The following is a 21,462-nucleotide window of genomic DNA, read 5'->3' as shown; positions in this document are numbered from 1 at the left end:
GTCTTTGCTCTTGGGCTTATGCCCTGAATACCCACAGTCACAGGATACAGGGTGTCTGCTCTTCACCTTATAAGTTACCCTGCCTCCAGCTCTGGTGACTTCTGGTAGCAGTGGGACTTCTTGCTGACCCCTGAGTCAGAACAGAGTTCAGCAGCAACTCTACCACAGCAAACTGAGTTTGACACTTTGCTGAGGGGGACAAGGAGGCAACATGGCTTCCCTTTTCATAGGAAACTACTTGCTCAGACCCCTGTCAGCTCCCCAGGCTAGACTTGAAGTCAGTAGGGACTGTGGAATTCTCCCTCAGTTAAAGCTGCTGGTGGTGGAGGCCATGGTACCATCTTCCTACCTCCTCTTGGCAACATGGCATTTCCCAGCTAGGAGACGGTCACATAAATGCAGGGGTACCTGGCAGTATGGCCAACAGCAGCAGTATCTATCTTCTCTCCTTGCTGCCCCACGGAGTCTCTGTTCTCCTCTTTCACTTTTCCAAAGATTTTTTTTTTTCAGTCAGTCCCTTGAGAACATGGTCCTTCCTTTTTCTTCTGGTATCTTCCTGTGACTTTGGTCAGTGAGGCTTCTCACTATTCAGACATCCTGAATACCCTCCTTTTGTTATTTTCTTACTTGACTTTCTACAGCTATGCTATCCAACACATTTGTCACTAGCCACATGTTGTTACCAAATAGTTGAAATGTGGCTAGTTCAAATTGAGAGGTACTAGAAATTTCTGAGGCTTATATGACAAAAGATATACCTAATTAGCTTTTTACAGTAATTACATATTAATATGATAATATTTTAAACACAATGGATTAAATAGAATGCATTTCTATTTAATTTCTATTTAACTGTACTTGCTTCTCTTTACCTTTTTCATATTGCTAGCAAAAAAACTACCATTCCATATGCAACCAACATTGTTCTTCTAATAGCTAGTACTGCCCCACAGTGACCTCTTCTACTGAGATAGCCTTGCTTTAAAATCTTTCTTTCCTTGTTTTATGGGACTCTGCTCTTATCAGTTTTTTTCCAGCTACATCACTATCTGCTCCTTCTCAGACTTTTCTGAGGCCTAAATCTATTGTCCTTAAATCTTAGTTTGCTGCAAAATCACCTGAGTTGCTTGCTTAAAATGCAAATTCTCTGACCTTTTCTGCAGATAATCCGATCTGGTAGACATACATTCTTTTTCTAAACTTATTGAGTCAGAGAGAGAGAGAGAGGGAGATCTTCCATCCCCTAGTTTACTCAACAAATGCTTTTAACAGCTAGGGTCTTAGGCCAGGGCAAATCCAGAAGCCAAGAACTGTATCTAGGTCTCCCACATGAGTGGCAAGGGCCAAACCACTTGACACATCTGCTGCTGCCTCCCAAACACATTAGCAGGAAGCTCAATCAGAAGCAGAGTAGCCAGCACTCAAACTGGCCCTCTAATATATGAAGCGACCCTCACAAGCAAGAGGTTAACCTGATATACCACAAAGCCCACCACAGATATTTTTATTCAATAAAGCAGAATGATGGTCTAGAAATTTTGATTAATTTTCAGCCCATTCTTTCTCATTTACCTTATATACTCAAATTTATCCCTTGGATAACTCTTTCCCACCCCACCCACCCTTCCCCCAAGGATAGAATTACACTTGCATACCAACATTTCCCAGAACTATTACCTTCCAGGTCAAACTACTCTGATCTCCTGACCCTTTCTTCCAACTGTGCATATTTTTTGATAAAATATTTTATTTCATTTGAAATGCAGAATGACATGGAGAGGACACAAACACACACACACACAATCTTCCATCTACTGGTTCATTCCCCAAATGGCATATTCTGAGTCAGGCCAATGCCAGACAGGATCTTATTTGCCTTATCTTATCCTGATCTCCCACATGGGTCACCAGGGCCCAAGTACTTGGGCCATTATCTACTGCCCTCCCAGGCACACTAGCAGCAAGCTGGATTAGAAGTGGAGTAGCAGGACCTGAACCAGTGCTGCAGCATTGCAAGCTGCTGCTTAACCCATTGTACCACAATGCCAGCCCTGTAACATGCATGGATGTCTCAAACTTACCATATAAAACAGCTTACTTCTTATCTCTATTCTTCCTAACCCATTCTTTTGTCCCATCAGTAACCCAAGCAGGAGCCCTAATACCACGCTCTACTTTGTACTGCCTATATTTAACCAGTTACAAAATCATAACTATGCTCCTTAACTTCTAGTATCTCTATGTTATAATTTCCTTAGTTTATGGTTTCTCAATCTTGACACTACTAAAACTTTGAGCAACACAGTTGTTTTTTTTTTAAAGATTTATTTATTTATTTATTTAAACAGGTAGAGTTACAGACATTAAGAGGAAGAGACAGAGAGAAAGGTCTTCCTTCCGTTGGTTCACCCCTCAAATTCCCGCTACAGCCGGCGCTGTGCCAATCCGAAGCCAGGAGCCAGGTGTTTCCTCCTGGTTTCCCACGCAGGTGCAGGCGCCCAAGCACTTGGGCCAACTTCCACTGCCTTCCCGGGCCACAGCAGAGAGCTGGACTGGAAGAGGAGCAACCAGGACTAGAACTGGCACCCATATGGGATTCCGGTGCCCGCAGGCGGAGGATTAGCCAAGTGAGCCACGGCGCCGGCCCTGACAAAAGAGTTCTTTGTTGAGAGGCCTTGTCATGTGCATTTTAGGATGCTTAGAAGTTTCCTTGTCCTGATCCCTCCAGAGGCCAATAGCACTGACTTGGCTAAACCAAAACCATCTCCAGACAATATCAAGTTTCCACATGGAGGGAAGAGAATCATCCCTAACTCCACAGAGCCAGTGCCTTCATTAACTGGGCTGTCATTATTAATTGTCTGCATTAGGGCAAGGGATACTGGCACCGGGTTCTAGTCCTGGTTGCTCCTCTTCCAGTCCAGCTCTCTGCTGTGGCCCGGGAGGGCAGTGGAGGATGGCCCAAGTGCTTGGGCTCCTGCACCCGCATGGGAGACCAGGAGAGGCACCTGGCTCCTGGCTTCAGGCCAGCGCAGCACCTGCCATGGTGGCCATTTGGGTAGTGAACCAACGGAAGGAAGACCTTTCTCTCTGTCTCTCTCTCTCACTGTCTATAACTCTACCTGTCAAAATAAAAAAAGGGGGGGTGGCATTTTTTTTTAACTTTTATTTAATGAATATAAATTTCCAAAGTACGGCTTACGGATTACAATGGCTTCCCCCCCATAACGTCCCTCCCACCCACAACCCTCCCCTTTCCCACTCCCTCTCTCCTTCCATTCACATCAAGATTCATTTTCAATTCTCTTTATATACAGAAGATCAGTTGAGCATATATTAAGTAAAGATTTCAACAGTTTGCTCCCACACAGAAACATAAAGTGAAAAATAATAGATGAGTTTTTAAATGATGAAATCAGATCAGACCTATTGTCATGTTTAATCCCAGTGAGAGTCAAGTTGGGAATTGATAATTTCTTCTTCTTTTTTTTTTTTTTTACAGAAGATCAGTTTAGTATACATTAAGTAAAGATTTCAACAGTTTGCACCCCCATAGAAACACAAAGTGAAATATACTGTTTGAGTACTCGTTATAGCATTAATTCACATTATACAACACATTAAGGACAGAGATCCTACATGAGGAGTAAGTGCACAGTGACTCCTGTTGTTGACTTTACAAATTGACACTCCTGTTTATGGCATCAGTAATCTCCCTATGCTCCAGTCATGAGTTTCCAAGGCTATGGAAGCCCCTTGAGTTCTCCGACTCTTATCTTGTTTAGACAAGGTCATAGTCAAAGTAGAGGTTCTCTCCTCCCTTCAGAGAAAGGTACCTCCTTCTTTGAAGACCTGTTCTTTCCACTGGGATCTCACTCACAGAGATCTTTCATTTAGGTGTTTGGTGGTGTTTTTTTTTGTTTGTTTGTTTGTTTGTTTTGCCAGAGTGTCTTGGCTTTCCATGCCTGAAATACTCTCATGGGCTTTTCAGCCAGATCCACATACCTTTAGGGCTGATTCTGAGGCCAGAGTGCTGTTTAGGATATCTGCCATTCTATGGGTCTGCTGTGTATCTCACTTCCCATGTTGGATGGTTCTCTCCCTTTTTTATTCTATCGGTTAGTGTTAGCAGGTACTAGACTTGTTTATGTGCTCCCTTTGGTTCTTAGTCCTTTCATTATGATCAATTGTGAACAGAAACTGATCACTGGGACTAGTGAGATGGCATTGATACATGCCACCTTGATGGGATTGAATTGCAATCCCCTGGTATGTTTCTAACTCTACCGTTTGAGGTAAGTCAGCTTGAGCATGTCCCGAATTGCACATCTCTTCCCTCTCTTATTCCCACTCTTATATTTAACAGCGATCACTTTTCAGTTAAATTTCAACACTTAAGAATAATTGTGTATTGATTACAGTATTCAACCAAAAGTATTAAGTAGAACAAACAAAAAAAAATACTAAGAGGGATAACATATTAAGGGGGGTGGCATTTTTGCCCTCCACTTGCCTCTCCAGCTTCCCACTCCAGCCATACTGAATTCCTTTGCAGTGTCTTACATTTGGATGAAAGCTGTGTTAACAGCAGACAGTAAATAAGCTAGTAGCTTATGAGAAAAAATCAAAACTCCTAGGATTTCTTAAATATAGATTATGAGTAAGCATGTACTTTGTGAAACGTAGGCAGAATTGTGTTAAATATACAAAAGTTAGTAAACTACAAGTCATGCCAAAGTTACAATAAATAGAAAACATGACAGAGTAGAGGTTCACTTACAGTCAAAAATGGATGGAAAAAATAATCTATGGACAATCACAACATCTCTGGGATGACAACTATGTCACTCCTAAATCAGTCACTCACTGGTGACTCCTAGCGTAGTCTCCTATACAATCTACCAAAGAAATGCAAATAAAACCTGTATCTGTTAGCAGTCTACCTAGTAAGCCCAGGTGTGAACAGGCATACCGGAGTACACCAAAAACTACATTAAAAATGCAAGTAAAAGATAAAGTTTATTTTGATGCAAAAAATGTTTTGAAATCCATGCACAGATTTTCTGTAATACTTTTCCCATCAGCTTTTTCAAGTACCTCCCTACTTTCCCGCATCTATCTAATAGCGCAGGTCTATGCCATTTTCAAAGCACTTTCCTCCCTGCTGAAATCTCCCCTACAGTCCTTATAAGTGGAGAATTCTGATGTGGCAGATAGGATATTTGAACACTGCTTAACTAGTGTTGTAGATCGTGGTGTCATTGTCATTCCACTTGTTTGTACCCCTAAGTGTTTTCCCTCTGCTTTTCACTGGATATTTAAATTGGCTCAATAAGCCATATTATTCAAGAATCTTAATTTGGTCTGTGAGCCTCCTGATCCATTACCTCTACGACAATTTGCCTACTAGTTTATTTGAAGCCTTCCTGTTGCATCGAATTAGTTTCTCATTTGACAGTCCAATGCAAGTGTTAATTTACTTCCAGAATGCCCCTGCTTTAGTGCTTCTCATTTTATCCAGTTCATAAACCCGAGTTGCTATTGTGGAATTTATCACTCTACACTGATTAACTGTTTACCCTTTTCTCTCACTAGTCTATCAGCTATAAAATAAATTTTATATTTCTTGTCTCATTACTTAGTAGCAGACACTCTTGAGACACACTGCTTTTGTTTTTCTCTATTTCCTAGTTCTAAAATTGGTTGGGGAGCAGTTTGAAAGTGGTGCAGAGAACCATAGGCTCAATGGCAAAATCCAACCTTTTCGTAGGTGGACACATAGCATAACCAGCAAGCTGGGGCCTAGGACCTTATTTGCCTGTCTCTCCCTTTTCACAGGCAGGTTAAAACAATAGTTCTTGATGTTGTTTCCCTCCTGTTCCTACCTTAAAATAGTTAACCGGTCAAAAGTTCGGTCTATGGCACTTTGAGCACACAATGATTCCAAGTGAATCAAATTCACCTTAAAATGGCACCTCCAGGTGGCAGACAACACAATTACATAAAGGATAATGTCTCTTCCCTCAGAAAACTTACAAGCGTCTTCCTGGATCCTACATCTTACTCAAAGTAACAACTATTTTTATAACATAATTTTAAAAGTGCAAGTTGTGATATATTCTGAGATCTTCTATCCCTTAAATCAAGGGTCCTTCCTTGAAAGCCTTTTAACTCATTCACTCTCCTTCAGGGGTTAGGCGCATTTGGGAGCAAAAGTTTGGTAACTTTGCGAAGACAATCCCAGTCAGCTGCACGTGTATTTCGTAAGAGAAAGTCCCCGGAGATTTTCCAATTACCTAAACTCGGAGAGGAGATGGCAAACGCGAGCCAGCGTCTGAAGCAACTATTGCCTCGTCTTGAATCATTTACCAATCCCGTCACCGCGCCCTTTCCGCCTCCGGAGGCCGCCCGGCTCTGTGCCGCTCTAGGCTTCTCTCGGGCTTCTCTTTATGGTAGCGCTGAGCCTCTCTAGCCTGCACCCACCATCCTCTCAATGGTAGCACGGAAACAAGCAGCAAAGGCGGGCCGGGTGTGAACTCTGGGGACACGGGTGCTTCCCTAACCCGGCGGAGGAGAGCTCAAGCTAAGGTACCAGGGGCCTGGGGACGGCTCTGGGAAGGAGTGGGGGGCACGAGAAGGGTTCCTAGGTCGGGAGGGAGACCGGGCGGCTCAGGGAGGTGGGAGCAGAGGCCCACACGTGAGGGGGATTCCAGCTGCCGCCGAAGGCCTCCTGCTACCTCCCGGGCTCTGGACCCTACCCGCGTCTTCACACCCACTTCCTTTAGGTCAGAAATTACCCCTGTCTCTGCCGCTGCCGCTCTCAGCCCCCGGCGATTGTCGCGAAACTCCAGAAACATTTTGGACCTCGCCGGCTTTGTTCTTAAGTCCCAGTCCTCTAGGCCTAGCTGTTCCAAACAGCTGTTCGGTGGAGGCGAAGGGCAGGTGATGTATTTTTTCATCCTAGCCTCGCGAACACGGGTGCCCAGTGGACGCATCTGGTGCTCTGAATAATCTTAATGTAGCTGAACTTGGGACGTTATGTGTATAACCACTGCAGAGTTGGGGTGGCGATAGTAACAGGATCCTGGAGACCTGGTCACGTTGATTTGGGGGGGATTCTGCCTTCTTGGTGTGAGATGTTGGCAGTTTCAGAACTTGTAACCACTCAGAAGACGTTGTCTATAGAGTACCTGTTTTGTGCCAAAGAGGCCACAACTGTAGGCAGGTCCTAGGGGATTCCTTAGTCCCACAGAGCATAATATATAATAAGAAAGACTAATAGTAACAAAAATAAATAAATAAATAAGCCCGTGATGAGTGCTAGGGAAAGGGAAGTTCATGAAGTCTCACATTGGTTGGAAGTTGAAAATAACACCATATAGCCCTTGCCTTCCAAAAGCTAAGAGGAAATAGAGAAGATGTTTCACTGTACTGTGAAAGTGTTGTGCATAACCAGAAAGAAGGACCTGTAATTGTATAGAGGTGAAGCTTCACCAGATAGGTAAAGACCATGGTGGGGCCTTAAAGGATATGGTAGCATTGCCTGGCGCAGAAAACCGGAGCTTTCCCAAGCAGAGAGGGCAATAGAAGGCGTAGTGTCAGATAACTTTGTAAGTAGTGTAGTTTGACCTGGAGTATGAGGGCATCACAACAGATAAGTCAGGTGTCTAGACATAGGAAGGAGTGAGTTTTTCATCAAAATGATTACAGTTCGGTTTCACAACCGCTTAGCTTCTTTGGTGTAAGTATTGTTTGGAGATCTTGGCCACATCAAGAATAAGGAGAGCCTTCTTCAGTCCTCTTGGTCTGGAAATAGCCTCTCAGTGTTGGAATCCCTCTTCTGCACTCAGTGATATTCAGGTCTCAGAGGGGTTTGGGAGCCTGAAGAGTGTGTTATATTGTCCAGAAAATTGACGGGAAAGTACCTGGGACAAAATACTTGAAAATCAGAGGGGAGTGCATTAGTTTGAACTTAAAGTATGAGGAGCTAATTGAGAGGAATTCTTAGTATGAAATAAAATACTGGTGGTTTTTTTTTGTTTTTGATTTTTTTTTTTTTTGGAAAATATGTTCATTCTGCAAATATGTTTTTGAGTATCAGACACTGCTGGACTCTGTAAGTAACTACAGCTGCAACCTTCAGTTTCTTTTCCTGTAACTACATAGTCAAGGTTGTTGTGAAGATTAATGAGATAATGTTTGTGCTTAGCACTATACCCGGCACTTACTGTGGCACTTTAACCAGATATTTTAAATGGTACCATGTATTATATTTTGGTTTTGAATTCTGTTTACCTCCCTTATTGGCCCTGAATCTTCCCACTCAGTTGGTGCCTACTCACGTGTAGCATGGATAATTAATATATGAAGATAATCATAAAAGCTTAACAGTTAAAATTTGCATGACTTTTGTGTAAATATGAGACCATAGCCAAAGCTGCTGATTTCAGTAATTGGGGTAGATGAAATTATTTTCATTAAATAAGAAATAGTCTGGGAAAATGCTTTTTAAATTGTTAAGACCCTATACAAAAAGAAACAATAACCCTAATTTTTTTCAAAAATGGTACACAAAAGCATTTTTCCATGAAATGTTTCTAGGCATGTGAGTGGACCTAAAAAGTAAATTCTTTTTTGTATAAATTTCCTGATAATGCTTCTTGCACCTTGGGGCAGGGAAGTCCTTTGAACTTCTGCCAAACTTAGGATAATATAGACAATTGTGTTGTTATCTGTAATTGTTATCTGTAGTTGTCCATTGTGGATGTATGTCTTAGCAGTTAACATGTCAATCAAGATGCCCCTATCCCATTTTGGAGTGCCTGGATTTTATACCTACCTCTACTTCCTTACTCAAGATTCCTCCTAATGTAGGCCCTGGGAGTTAGCAGTGATGGGAGACCTGGATTTAGTTCCCAGCTCCTGGCTTTGGCCAGGCCCAGTCCTAGTCCCAGCTGCCACCTGGGAAGTAAACCAGTTAATGGGAGCATTTTTTCATACTAACTCACTGCCTTGCAAATTTACAAAAATTGTCATGCAGGTTATTCCTACAGGTGCTTCTCCAAAAATTAAACTGATTGTAGCATGTGCCAACTGCTCAAAATAATTGTAAGCTCCTGTTTACAAGAGGGATGTTTTGAAAGACTGATAGGGTAATGACTATCTTGAAGAAGAAACAATTTAACTGCATTCTCCAATGAAGAGTCCAGGTTAATAGTGGTTTAATATTAATTAGAAAATTTATGGAAGGAAGAAAATTTATATTCTTTTCAAGAATGTCCAAGCAAAAACTTACTAGGAAAATTGACCCAAAATAAGTTAATCAGTTATGTTTTCAAGAGCATCTAAATTAACTTAGAAATAGGTATGTATTGCACTAGCACAAGTTTCAGAATCTGCTAATAAATTCTTGTGAAGTAAGCAGTGACTTAGCTAAGATTAGAAAAAAAGGGAGGGAGGGCGTTGTAGCATAGCTGGTAAAGCCAGCACCTGCAGTGCTGGCATCCCATATGGACGCAGGGCCCAGTCCTGGCTGCTCACTTCCAATCCAGCTCTCGGCTATGGCCTGAGAGGGCAGTAAAAGATGGCCCAAGTCCTTGGGCCCCTGCACCCTCGCGGGAGACCGGAAAGAAGCTCCTGGCAGGGCCCGCGCCGTGGCTCAACAGGCTAATCCTCCGCCTTGCGGCACCGGCACACTGGGTTCTAGTCCCGGTTGGGGCACCGGATTCTGTACCGGTTGCCCCTCTTCCAGGCCAGCTCTCTGCTATGGCCCAGGAGTGTAGTGGAGGATGGCCCAGGTGCTTGGGCCCTGCACCCCATGGGAGACCAGGAGAAGCACCTGGCTTCGGATCAGCGCGATACGCCGGCCGCAGCGCGCCGGCCACGGCAGCCATTGGAGGGTTGAACCAATGGCAAAAGGAAGACCTTTCTCTCTGTCTCTCTCTCTCACTGTCCACTGTGCCTGTCAAATAAATAAATAAATAAGAGGCTCCTGGCTCCTGGCTTTGGATCAGCACAGCTCCAACCGTTGCAGGCAGTTAGGGAGTGAACCAGTGGAGGGAAGACCTCTCTCTCTCTCTCTGCCTCTCCTCTCTCTCTCTCTGTGACTTTCAAATAAATAAATAAAATCTTAAAAAAATAAAAAAAAACAGACTCCCAAAATCCAAGGAAGAGAATTTTGTGACTAAAAACTTATACATCAAATAAATTACTTTAAAGGGTAAAATATATTATTAGATATGTTTTCTAAAATAAATTAGCTAATTCACAAGATAACATTTTCTATCAAGTATGGTCAGGGCAGTCCATGTTTACACTTTATGATAAAAAAGATGATAACATTAGTGCCTACAAATTGGTGAGATATAAGGAATCTGTGGCCTTAAAACGACATTAAGCTTTAGCAGTTTCTGTATTGTGCTGTGGGAGAGTTGGCCCAGCTTCCTTGTTTGTATTGACTATAAGAAATGTCAGAGCCATATTTGTGTTCCATACAAGTATTTGCTAAGATACATTACCATATGGATTGAGGTTGTTTTGTGATTTTATTTCTGGCTTTTTTTTTCCCCCACTTGTCAGTTTATATTTACCTAGTTTTTGTTTGAAAATGAAAAAAAAGTATGTGATACAAGCCTTTTTATCTGATGTGATTGGAACCTGTGTTTCTTAAATTTTAAAAGATTGTTAAAACTGAATAAAAGAAAATAAACATATTCTGTTATAACAGGTTATAACATATGACTTAAAATACAAACATGTACATTTATTTACCATTTTTTTTTTTGTTATAGAGACCAGGGACATTTCTTGTATATGCATTTATTGATTACTATTTCTCAATGTATTATCTAAGAGTTTTTCTACTAGCTGTTGTTTTTTAAAATGTGGAGCAAAGCTTGAAAACACTTGGAAAATTGCAGAGTCTTAGATTTTACAATACCTTATCACTGCTTGGATTGAATAGTTCACAACTTTTTTCAGCAGCAGTTTTTTTTCCTAGTGTCTTGTATTTGTTGCGTCTCAAGAAATGAACATAGCTTTTAAATCTGATTTGAAAAATAACATTTTATGGGGGCCAGTGCTGTGGTATAGCAGGTTAAAGCCCTGGCCTGAAGTGCCAGCATCCCATATGGGTGCTGGTTCTAGTTCTAACTGCTCCTCTTCCAATCCAGCTCTCTGCTATGGCCTGGGAAAGCAATAGAAGATGGCCCAAGTCCTTGGGCCCCTGCACCCTCGTGAGAGACCCTGGCTCCTGGCTTTGGATCAGCGCAGCTCTGGAGGGCCGTTGCAGCCAATTGGGGAGTGAACCATCAGATGGAAGACCACTCTGTCTCTACCTCTCTCTGTAACTCTGTCTTTCAAATAAATAAAATAAATCTTAAAAAAAGGAAAAATAACATTATGAAAAATTACAAATAGGAATTATGGAAAATAGTGAGATACTGTGTATATGATACTCAACATTCTTTTTCTTGTTTAAGATTTATTTACTCAAAGATGGAGCAGCAAGGGATCTTAAACTTAAATCTGTTGGTTCACTCCCCAAATGGCCACAACAGCCAGAGCTGGTCCAGGCCAAAGCCAGGAGCTGTGTACGATCCAGGGGTCCAAGTATTCAGACCATCTTCCGCTGCCTTCTCAGGCACATTACCAGGAAGTTGGATGGGAAGGAGAGCAGGTGGGATTTGAACCAGTACAGCAATATGGGATGCTAGCATTGCAAGCAGCAGCTTAATCCTGTGAGCCACAGTGCTGGCCCCCTTAGCCATATTTTCGGTAAATCTTTTGAAAAACAAAAAAAGGATTTCTCTGCAGATGTATCAACAAATATGGGGTCTGTTACTTATTTTAGTTATGTATTTGTGTTTTTCATAAACAATATAATTTTGTGGGTATAAAATTAGGCATTAATGATGCTATCATGATAATGATAATGATAATCCGTGGCAACTTTTTTTACTTAACATGTTTTTGAGCTTTATCCAAGTCAATTTGTGTATGTTATTCATTTTAACAGTTATTTAGGAATCCCCTGTATGAGAAATCCATAATTTCTCATTCTTCACAATAGGTTATTTCTATTTCACTACTAAAAGCAGTAAGTGCTGAAAGTTCTTCTATGTAACTTGCGCTTATATTGGAAATATTTTTCTCCAGCACAGTCATCAAGAACTGAAGAAAGTTCTAGAGTGTACAGTGTTTCAGCCTTACAAGAAAATGCCAAAAGCTTTCCAAAGCAGTTAACATCAGTTTGTTTCCTACCAGTGTATAAGGAACATGTAAGAATTATCTACATCTTGGCCAGCACTAGGATACCAGAGTTTTACATTTTTTCCAGCAAAATGTTTAGAAATACTACTTAATTTACATTTTCCTGAAAACCATTAAGTAGATACTTTGCATGCAAATATGGATTTATTTCCTTTCTCTATGAATTCCCCCTGCATTTGTTTAGCTTTCTGATGGATTCTGTGTCACTTTCTAATTGACTTTTAGAAGTCAGGAACTTTTCGAATATTTGAGATAATAATCCTAACAATACCTTTCAATTGTTTTCTTTTTTCCTCAGTTATAACAGAAAAGTATATAAATAATGTTGACATATAACCAAATACATCATTCTTTCTTTTAACGTGTACTTTCTTTTTTTTTTTTTCTTTTTTTTTTCTTTTTTTTTTTTTTAACGGGCAGAGTGGACAGTGAGAGAGAGAGACAGAGAGAAAGGTCTTCCTTTGCCATTGGTTCACCCTCCAATGGCCGCCGCGGCCGGCGCGCTGTGGCCGGCGCACCGCGCTGATCCAAAGGCAGGAGCCAGGTGCTTCTCCTGGTCTCCCATGCGGGTGCAGGGCCCAAGCACTTGGGCCATCCTCCACTGCACTCCCTGGCCACAGCAGAGGGCTGGCCTGGAAGAGGGGCAACCGGGACAGAATCCGGCGCCCTGACCAGGACTAGAACCTGGTGTACCGGCGCCGCTAGGCGGAGGATTAGGCTAGTGAGCCGCGGCGCCGGCCTTAATGTGTACTTTCTTTTGGAAAAAATTTTCCATACTCCCATATTAAAATCTCCTACACATATGCTCTCATAAACATTTTTACAAATTTTTCTCAAATTTAATTCTTTGATCTGTGTGTAACTAACTTTGTGTAAGACATCCTTTTTTTTTTTAAGATTTATTTATTTATTTTGAAAGAGTTATAGGGAAAGGGAGAGAGACAGAGATCTTCCACCTACTGCTTCATTCCCCAGATGTCTACAATGACCAGCACTGGGCCAGGCAAAGCCAGGAGCTTCATGGGAGTCTCCCATGTGGGAGGCAGAGGCCCGAACACTTGGGCCATCTTCTGCTGCTTTTCCCAGGCTATTATCAAGGAGCTGGATCAGAAGTGGAGCAGCCGAGACTCAAATCAGCACCCATATGAAATACCAGCATCACAGGCAGTGGCTTTACCTGCTATGCCACAACACCACCCTCTGTGCAAGACATCTTTTTCCAAATAGTTAGCTAGTTAAAATCCAGCTAACTGCTGATTAATTTATAGTACCATGTGTCATAATGCACCAGGCCCTCATGTATTCATGGAGCTGTTTGTCCATACTTTGTCTATACCACAGTTTTAATTATAATGGCTTTATAGTAAATCAATATCTTACTTTATTTGTTTTCCCAAAGGATTTCTTTGAACCTTTAATCTTCAGTATAGACCTACTTGCTGAAGTCCAAGAGAGCTGGGGATGGAAGATCTGATGGGAGTTTGATTAGCATTGAATTTATAGATGAATTCCGAGATAATTAACATATTTACCATAGTCAGGTTTTCCATGATATATAGCTTCTTTTATTTAAGGGTTTTTTTTTAGTTTGATAATTTTCTCCATAAAGATCTTACATATCTTTTTGTAAGATTCGTGTATTTTGTAAGGTATTGTGTAACGTTTTGGTTTACAGCATCCCTATTTTAATAGTTTGTCTGTTGAACTTGTATTTCTCATGTAGATATTCATGTTATCTTTGCATAATGTTTCTTCCTTTTCAGTTCTTACACTTATTAATACGATCTTAAGTAAAAGCTACTAGAGCAGGTGTTCTTGGTCAGTTCTGGCTTTACAGGGAATGCTCTTCTCATATTTGATGATTTTAATGTTTATTGTAGGCTTTTGGTTTCATTCCTGTTAACAGTTTTCTTCGTTTTAAGTGGGTGTTGAAGTTTATCAAAAGCTGTCTCAGTTTCCCTTATAAAATGCTGCACAAATATAACTATCTTTAATGTTTTTCCCTAGGGTGACCAGCATATAACCTGCTGAAGAAAGAAAATTGGAAAATTTACTAAAATCAAGAATGATGGATCCATGTTCCGTTGGAGTCCAGCTCCGTACCACAAATGAGTGTCATAAAACCTATTATACTCGTCACACAGGTTTCAAGACTTTGCAAGAACTGTCATCAAATGATATGCTTTTACTTCAACTTAGAACTGGAATGACACTTTCTGGGAACAATACAATTTGTTTCCATCATGTAAAAATTTACATTGATAGATTTGAGGATTTGCAGAAGTCATGTTGTGACCCATTTAACATACATAAAAAACTAGCCAAAAAAAATCTGCACGTGATTGACTTAGATGATGCCACTTTTCTGAGTGCAAAATTTGGAAGACAGCTTGTACCTGGTTGGAAACTTTGTCCAAAATGTACTCAGATAATCAATGGAAGCGTGGATGTTGATTCTGAAGACCGCCAGAGAAGAAAACCTGAATCAGATGTATGTATAGTAGTCATTTTTTTCTACCGTATGACTTCTAGACTGTGACATTTGTTTAACTACAAGGAAGTCATATTTACCTCATCATTCGTTAGCATACAGTTTATTTAGAATTGGATAATTGCAAGTAAGTAGTGTGGCCAAATACTTCTTCATACCCAGTGTCAGAATAAAGAATAAACAAAGTAGGCTTGTGAAAACCATGACAATATGCCCAAGACACTAAGCTGCAACTTGTAGTGCTGAAACATTAGAAATGGCTTTTAGAGCATTCTGGCAAAGTTGGGGCTTAACTAACAGTTTCTTTTCTGACACTACAATAACTAAATGGGACATGCCAGCCAGCCTGGGTCTTTATAGCAGGATGAGTTCCTCTTTTTATGAAGAATTTGGAAATCACTGTTTTAAAAGGAGCATCAGAGAAGTGACTTGAATAATCATTTTTTCTTTCAGTCTTTCTTTGACACTGTCCAATTCTTGTTTGAGTTTTTTAAAATGCTTTTGAGTTCTTTTGCTTTTCTAGCTCTGAAGTCTTCATAGGGTCAAGACTAATTTTAGGATCCCTATAGTCCAAGAGCATAAATTTTTACATGTAAAGTATTAAATATTTTATACCTCCCTTCCTCATTCACATGCCTACATACAAACTATTTAACTATACCAGAACAAGTTATAATTCTTGTGCTGGAATGGTTTCTCACTTTTCTCCTTTCCATTATATTAATAAGCCAGGTTAAAAGTAATTACAACTTGAAATTATATGTTTGTTTTTCTTTGTTTGCTTCCCAGAGAACCATCTCCAGGACGGAGTGTTATCTGCAATTCATACTGGACCTTTTGATACTCTCACTGTAGATGCCTTCACCTCATCTGTCTGTTGCTCTTGTGGAATCTTTCACATGAAGCATTTTTCCACAAAATAACAAACTTAAGTCCTTAATCCCTAAAATTTTGTTTTGCCAAAGCTTTTATAAAAGAGGACAATATTATTTGCAGTTTTGGAACCATAATCTCTGCTCTTAAAAAACATATATATAAAATATAATAATAAAACTTCCTGAAGGACCCAGAATCATCCTTCAGCATCTCAGTTATGTGTCACTGCGTTACAGCAGTTACCTGCTTTTTCTCAACCTGGGAACAGCCATTGCAGTTTGCACCATGCTTGTCTGCACCTAATATACCAGAGACTAAAATCATATCATGAAAATGTTATTACGCAAATGACCAATAAGCTCTGAATATAGCTTAGCATTGTGGAAATTTTATTGCACTTGACTTCTAAAATTGGGTGCACATGCATGCTCATTCTAGACTGTCTTATAGGTTAAGGAATGATCTGGATTAACATTAATTGAATATTAATGTTTTTATCATGTGATGTCAAGATTTGAGTTGGTAATTTCTTTCTCTTTTTTTCAGGGAAGAACTGCTAAAGCTTTGAGGTCATTACAGTTTACAAATCCAGGAAAGCAAACTGAATTTGCTCCAGAAACTGGTAAAAGAGAAAAAAGAAGGCTTACAAAAAATGCAACTGCTGGTTCAGATAGGTGGGCTAGTGTGACATAAGACATCTGTTAATTTGCTCCTTCACATCAATATTGTTCCCCTACTTTTCTCTTAGTTTCCAATTTTCTGTGTAGACATTTTAAATTGGATAATGTGAAATGAGTAAACATTTCCAAAGTCATTGGTTTTTCTTCATAGGAATTAAGGCATCTGTTTCAACTTTATAAAAAATTATTTCTAAGAAGGTAGCAGTGAAGTGACAAAATGACAAAATAATATTTTGGTATGAGACTTAAAATAATTGAAAACCTGTGTGCCTTAGAATTAAAATAATTCAGTTTTTTGAAAACCACTGATAATATATAATTGATATATCAACTCTTGAGTGGCAGCTGAGATGTAAATGTATGAAAATACAAGATACTTTTTATTTTTTACATGTTATATAGAAATAGTTCTGATATAGCCAAAAAACAAATAAGAGAACTAAAAGGTTTAGAATATGAATATTTTAAGTTGAGCATTTCTACAATTATTTGACAAACAAATGTCAGTATAATGACCAGAAAGTAGTCAACATTTCTACTAATGCTATTTATTTCATCTGTTAAGATTTCCATTGAGTGATTTAAATATTTTTTAGGTCATATTTACTAGAGTCCATTAAAGAATAAAATGCAATTGCAATATAAATACCTATAGGATAGTATGCTGTAATAGAAATAAAATGACAGGTGTGGTTATTTGCTTTAGTGGTTAAGATGCCTCTTGGAACACTTCCCATTTGTGTGCCTCAATTCAGGTGCCAGCTCTGGTCCCAGTTCCAGCCACTTGCTAATGTGTACCCTGGGAGGAACAGGTGATGGCTCAAGTGGGTGGGTCCTTGCCACCAGTGTGGGAGACCTGGATTGATCCTGCTCCCAACTCTTGGCATGTAGGGAGTGAACCAGTGGATAGGAGCTGTGTGTGTATATAAAATAAAAACATTAAATTTTTTAATAATAAAGATAAAACTTTACAGGGCAGTGAAAAGATTGGTGGCCAATAAAGTGAACCACTGTTAACTAGCCACTCTTGTTTTTTTAAGGTAAAGGGAAAATCATTTTAACAAAAATATGCTTACCTTTTGGACAAAGTTCATATACATTCCTTTGCTGTTTATGTTTAAATGGACTTCACAAGACGTATTTAGGCTTTCTATATTTGTCTCAACACTATAGAGTTCTGTGTCTTCATAAGAAGCTCATTTGTTACTGATTGTAGAGTAAGCCTGGTAACTTATGTACCACTTTGATAGGATCTCATCGCTAATGCAAAATTCTTTTTTTTTTTTTTTAAGATTTATTTATTTATTTGAAAGGCAGAGTTACAGAGAGGCAGAGGTGTAGAGAGAGAGTCTTCTATCCAATGATTCACTCCCCAGTTGGTCTCAATGGCTGGAGCTGCGCCAATCCGTAGCCAGGAGCTAAGAGCTTCTTCTGGGTCTCCCACGTGGGTACAGGGGCCCAAGAACTTGAGCCATCTTCTACTGCTTTTCTAAGCCATAGCAAAGAGCTGGATTGGAAGTGGAGCAGCCAGGACCCAAACTGGCAGCCATAAGGGATGCCAGCACTGCAGGTGGCAGCTTTACCCCCTTCGCCACAGTGCTGGCCCCATGCAAAATTCTTATCACCTTAAATTTTTTTATTACCTAATTTTCAGTTAAATATTCAAGAACAGTATTTGTGAGGTGTAATTCATTGTGTTTTATTTCCAGGCAGGTGATCCCAGCGAAGAGTAAGGTTTATGATAGCCAGGGTCTCCTGATTTTCAGTGGGATGGATCTCTGCGACTGCCTTGATGAAGACTGCTTGGGATGTTTCTATGCTTGTCCTGCCTGTGGATCTACCAAATGTGGAGCTGAATGCCGCTGTGACCGCAAGTGGCTATATGAGCAAATTGAAATCGAAGGGGGAGAGATAATTCATAACAAACATGCTGGGTAATTTGTAGTGTCAAACTAAGAGGTCTTTAAAGGTTCTCATTCTGTTTCTAAAGTTCTGTCTTTCTAAGATAAATTTGAAGCTTGATTGCCAAATGACAAAGATTTAACTACCTGAAAATGTATTCAGTATGCACTGATGTTGCGTTTTGAGTGTTTCTTCAACATTCATTATTTGATATAAATTTAGATGAGCAGTTTCTCAGCAGTCTGTTTTAAGCCTGCCTAGGTCAATGTAAAGTAACATAGGCAGTCCTCAATTTGCATAGTTCCCATAGGGCACAAATTTCAGTGACATGATTTAGTTAAAAAACACCAAGTCTTCTAACAGCATGATTCAATTTCATATATCACAGGATATTAGCTATGAGTAATTGTATGAAGCAGCGCTTCCCTGCCAGTTCCTCAGGCCACAGAGTATTATGTAAATAGCAGGTATACTTAATGATCAGGAACCAGTCATGTTTCTTCTTTCAGATTCTGTGAGTGATTGGCTCCTGTGTGTCTGTTATTCAGTTTACTCACAGCAAAGCATGTAGTTACATTGTCACTGAAGTGAAATTTTATACAAGTAGATAATCAGAAGAATTGTCCAATAAAGATGGAAATGCATCCAATAAATGAAAAAAAAATGGTAACACTGGAAGTGAAATTTGAATTTAACATAAATGGAATAGTACATAATATCACAGTTTTGGGAGTGTTATTACTGCCGTTTTAGGTTCTAGTTATGTACCAGAGGAACTCAGTGAGGGCAGGCTTACAAACATAAATGAGGAACCTGGTTGTGATGAAAAGGGTGACTATGTCTCAGGAAAGCTTCACGAAAGAATATATAATGTGACTGCAGAAGTATGCAGTATTGAAAGTACAATGAAATGGTGGAACCTGATTCAAACATAAAAGGAGTATGATGACTTGCTATAGTATACAAATGATACTCAGTATCATACAGAGTTATTTGACAGGAAAAAAGGGCAAATACCATTGAACTACTTGATTAATTTTTTACAATAAAATAAAATACGCTGTCAACATTTAAGCCTTTTTTCATTTTCTTGTATATTTATAACTGACAGAGTTTTTAATGTTTTGACAGATTTTTAACGGCTTGGAGCAGTTTTAATTTTCCCCACTGATTGATTATTCAGATTACTTTGCATGGCCATTTTTATGGTCCCTCAGTACCATTGCAAAATGAGGACTGCGTGCAGCTGGGGACAATGCCTACTTCAGGGGAAATGATTTTGATTCAACTGACTAATTGAGTATAACTATTTGGAAATAATCTACATATCTAAGTCATAAGATATATTGCTTTTTTTTATTCTTCAAAGAAAAATAAATCTTCAATATTATAAATCTTTGTACAATGCATTCTCTGTGAAAGTATGTTCTTAGGGACAAAAAAAGCATCATATTCTGTTTATGTATAAAGCACAAGTTTACATACGATGCATAAACAGATAATACATTAATCTGTAGTGTTAAAATTGTATGAAGTGGTTGCCTAGGTTTAAAAGGTCTAAAAATGCTCCTTAAGGGAATGATAATGAAAAGAAGGTAGAGCAACACTGGCTGGGCTGGGATGAACCAGGAGCCAGGTCCTCAGTCCAGGTCTTCCATGTGGGTGGCAGAGACCCAGTCACTTGAGCCATCACCTGCTGCCTCCTGGAATGCACACTAACAGGAAACTGGAACTCAAACCAAGGCACCCTAACATGAGATACAGGCGGTCCAGCTGGCAGCTTAACTGCTAGGCCAAACACCTGCCCATGGAATCATCTTTGTTGGGAGAAATGGCTTTAATTCAAATTGCTGTATTCCAGCATTCCTTGGTAGGACATTACCTCTGTTATTTTAAGACAGTAATAAGTTTTTCAAGGGAAAATTTCCTGAACAATTTTGATAGTGTTTGTTCATCATGCCCATTTAGGGAACCAGACTTACGATAATACAAAACTTACAGAGAAAGGTACATCTGATTTAGAAAAGGCTACAATACCAGTAAAAACCATGTTTTGGAAAAATTACATCACAATTCCACTTACTGTTTCTTAATATAAAATGATGGTAATTATACAGTGAAACATCTAGATCCTTATTATATTTTGCATATTATTAAGGTGGCTAAATTACTTCAAAATTCTATTCATCTGAAAAGTAAAAAAAACCTTATATAAACAGTTGACTTCTATGTGCAGATCCTAGTAGAAAAGTTGCTGACCTTACAAGTGTTACACAAAGTAAAAATGTATATGTGTATTTGAATAAAGTGTCATCCCATGTGATTGAATTTTCTCTTTGTTTTTAGAAATACATGTAAGAAAATAGCTGTGTACCTTGGGATATCATATATTGTATTCTTCTGCTTTTAAAATATTGTGTCTCCTGTGTAAGAAGCTGTTCTTTTTTTTTTTTTTTTTTGGACAGGCAGAGTGGACAGTGAGAGAGACAGAGAGAAAGGTCTTCCTTTGCCATTGGTTCACCCTGTAATGGCCGCCGCGGCCAGCACGCTGCAGCCAGCACACCTCACTGATCCGAAGCCAGGAACCAGGTGCTTCTCCTGGTCTCCCATACAGGTGCAGGGCCCAAGTACTTGGGCCATCCTGCACTGCACTCCCTGACCACAGCAGAGAGCTGGCTTGGAAGAGGGGCAACCGGTACAGAATCCGGTGCCCCGACCAGGACTAGAACCCGGTGTGCCGGCGCCGCAAGGCGAGGGATTAGCCTAGTGAGCCACGGTGCCGGCAGAAGCTGTTCTACAACCTGACAGTCTTCTAAAACTGCTTTCATGACGTAAATTCAAGTAAGTAAGTTAGCAAATGAATTTTGAAATATACATACCTACATATATACATATATGGTGATTTGCTAGTAAAAGAATATAAGTTTCAGCTTGGTTCTTAACCTTTTGGAAGGCAAAGACAACTGTGAGACTGATGAAAGCTTTCACATGTATCCTCAGAAAAATACCTGCAGCCATATGCCCAAAAATAACATTCAGAACCCCTGAGTGTGCATTGGACTGCTTGCATAATATGAAATATTCTGTAAACCATTTGATTTTTTTAAAGTGACTGTCTGATTTGGTATGTAGTGTTGTAGATTTTTTATTTTTTCCTCTCTTTTTTTTTTTAATCAGCATTTCCGTTCTTAAAGGAGCTGCTGGTACCCAGAAAAGTCTCACTGTGGTCTTTTACACCCCTCA

The 21,462-nt window shown here is 39.7% G+C and overlaps 1 protein-coding gene across 2 annotated transcripts; it reads left to right on the top strand.

Annotated features, from left to right (window-relative positions):
- Positions 1–6,439: 6,439 nt before the first annotated feature.
- Positions 6,440–20,542, top strand: ARL14EP (ARF like GTPase 14 effector protein). Of its 2 annotated transcripts, XM_008269247.4 has the most exons (5): positions 6,440–6,588; positions 14,278–14,761; positions 16,184–16,311; positions 18,027–18,251; positions 19,351–20,542. In XM_008269247.4, exons 2-5 carry the CDS (start codon positions 14,336–14,338, stop codon positions 19,388–19,390), a joined length of 819 nt encoding a protein of 272 aa, XP_008267469.1. In that variant the 5' UTR covers positions 6,440–6,588; positions 14,278–14,335; the 3' UTR covers positions 19,391–20,542. The 2 variants fall into 2 exon arrangements, with proteins under 2 accessions (XP_008267469.1, XP_002709074.1); XM_002709028.5 differs by having other exon boundaries at positions 18,027–20,542.
- Positions 20,543–21,462: the final 920 nt, after the last annotated feature.

The sequence above is a fragment of the Oryctolagus cuniculus genome, chromosome 1 (assembly GCF_964237555.1).
Source record: "Oryctolagus cuniculus chromosome 1, mOryCun1.1, whole genome shotgun sequence".
Classification (NCBI taxonomy): Eukaryota; Metazoa; Chordata; class Mammalia; order Lagomorpha; family Leporidae; genus Oryctolagus; species Oryctolagus cuniculus.
The sequence above is the reverse complement of the archived record's forward strand: the minus strand, read 5'-3'. Positions and strand labels throughout refer to the sequence as shown.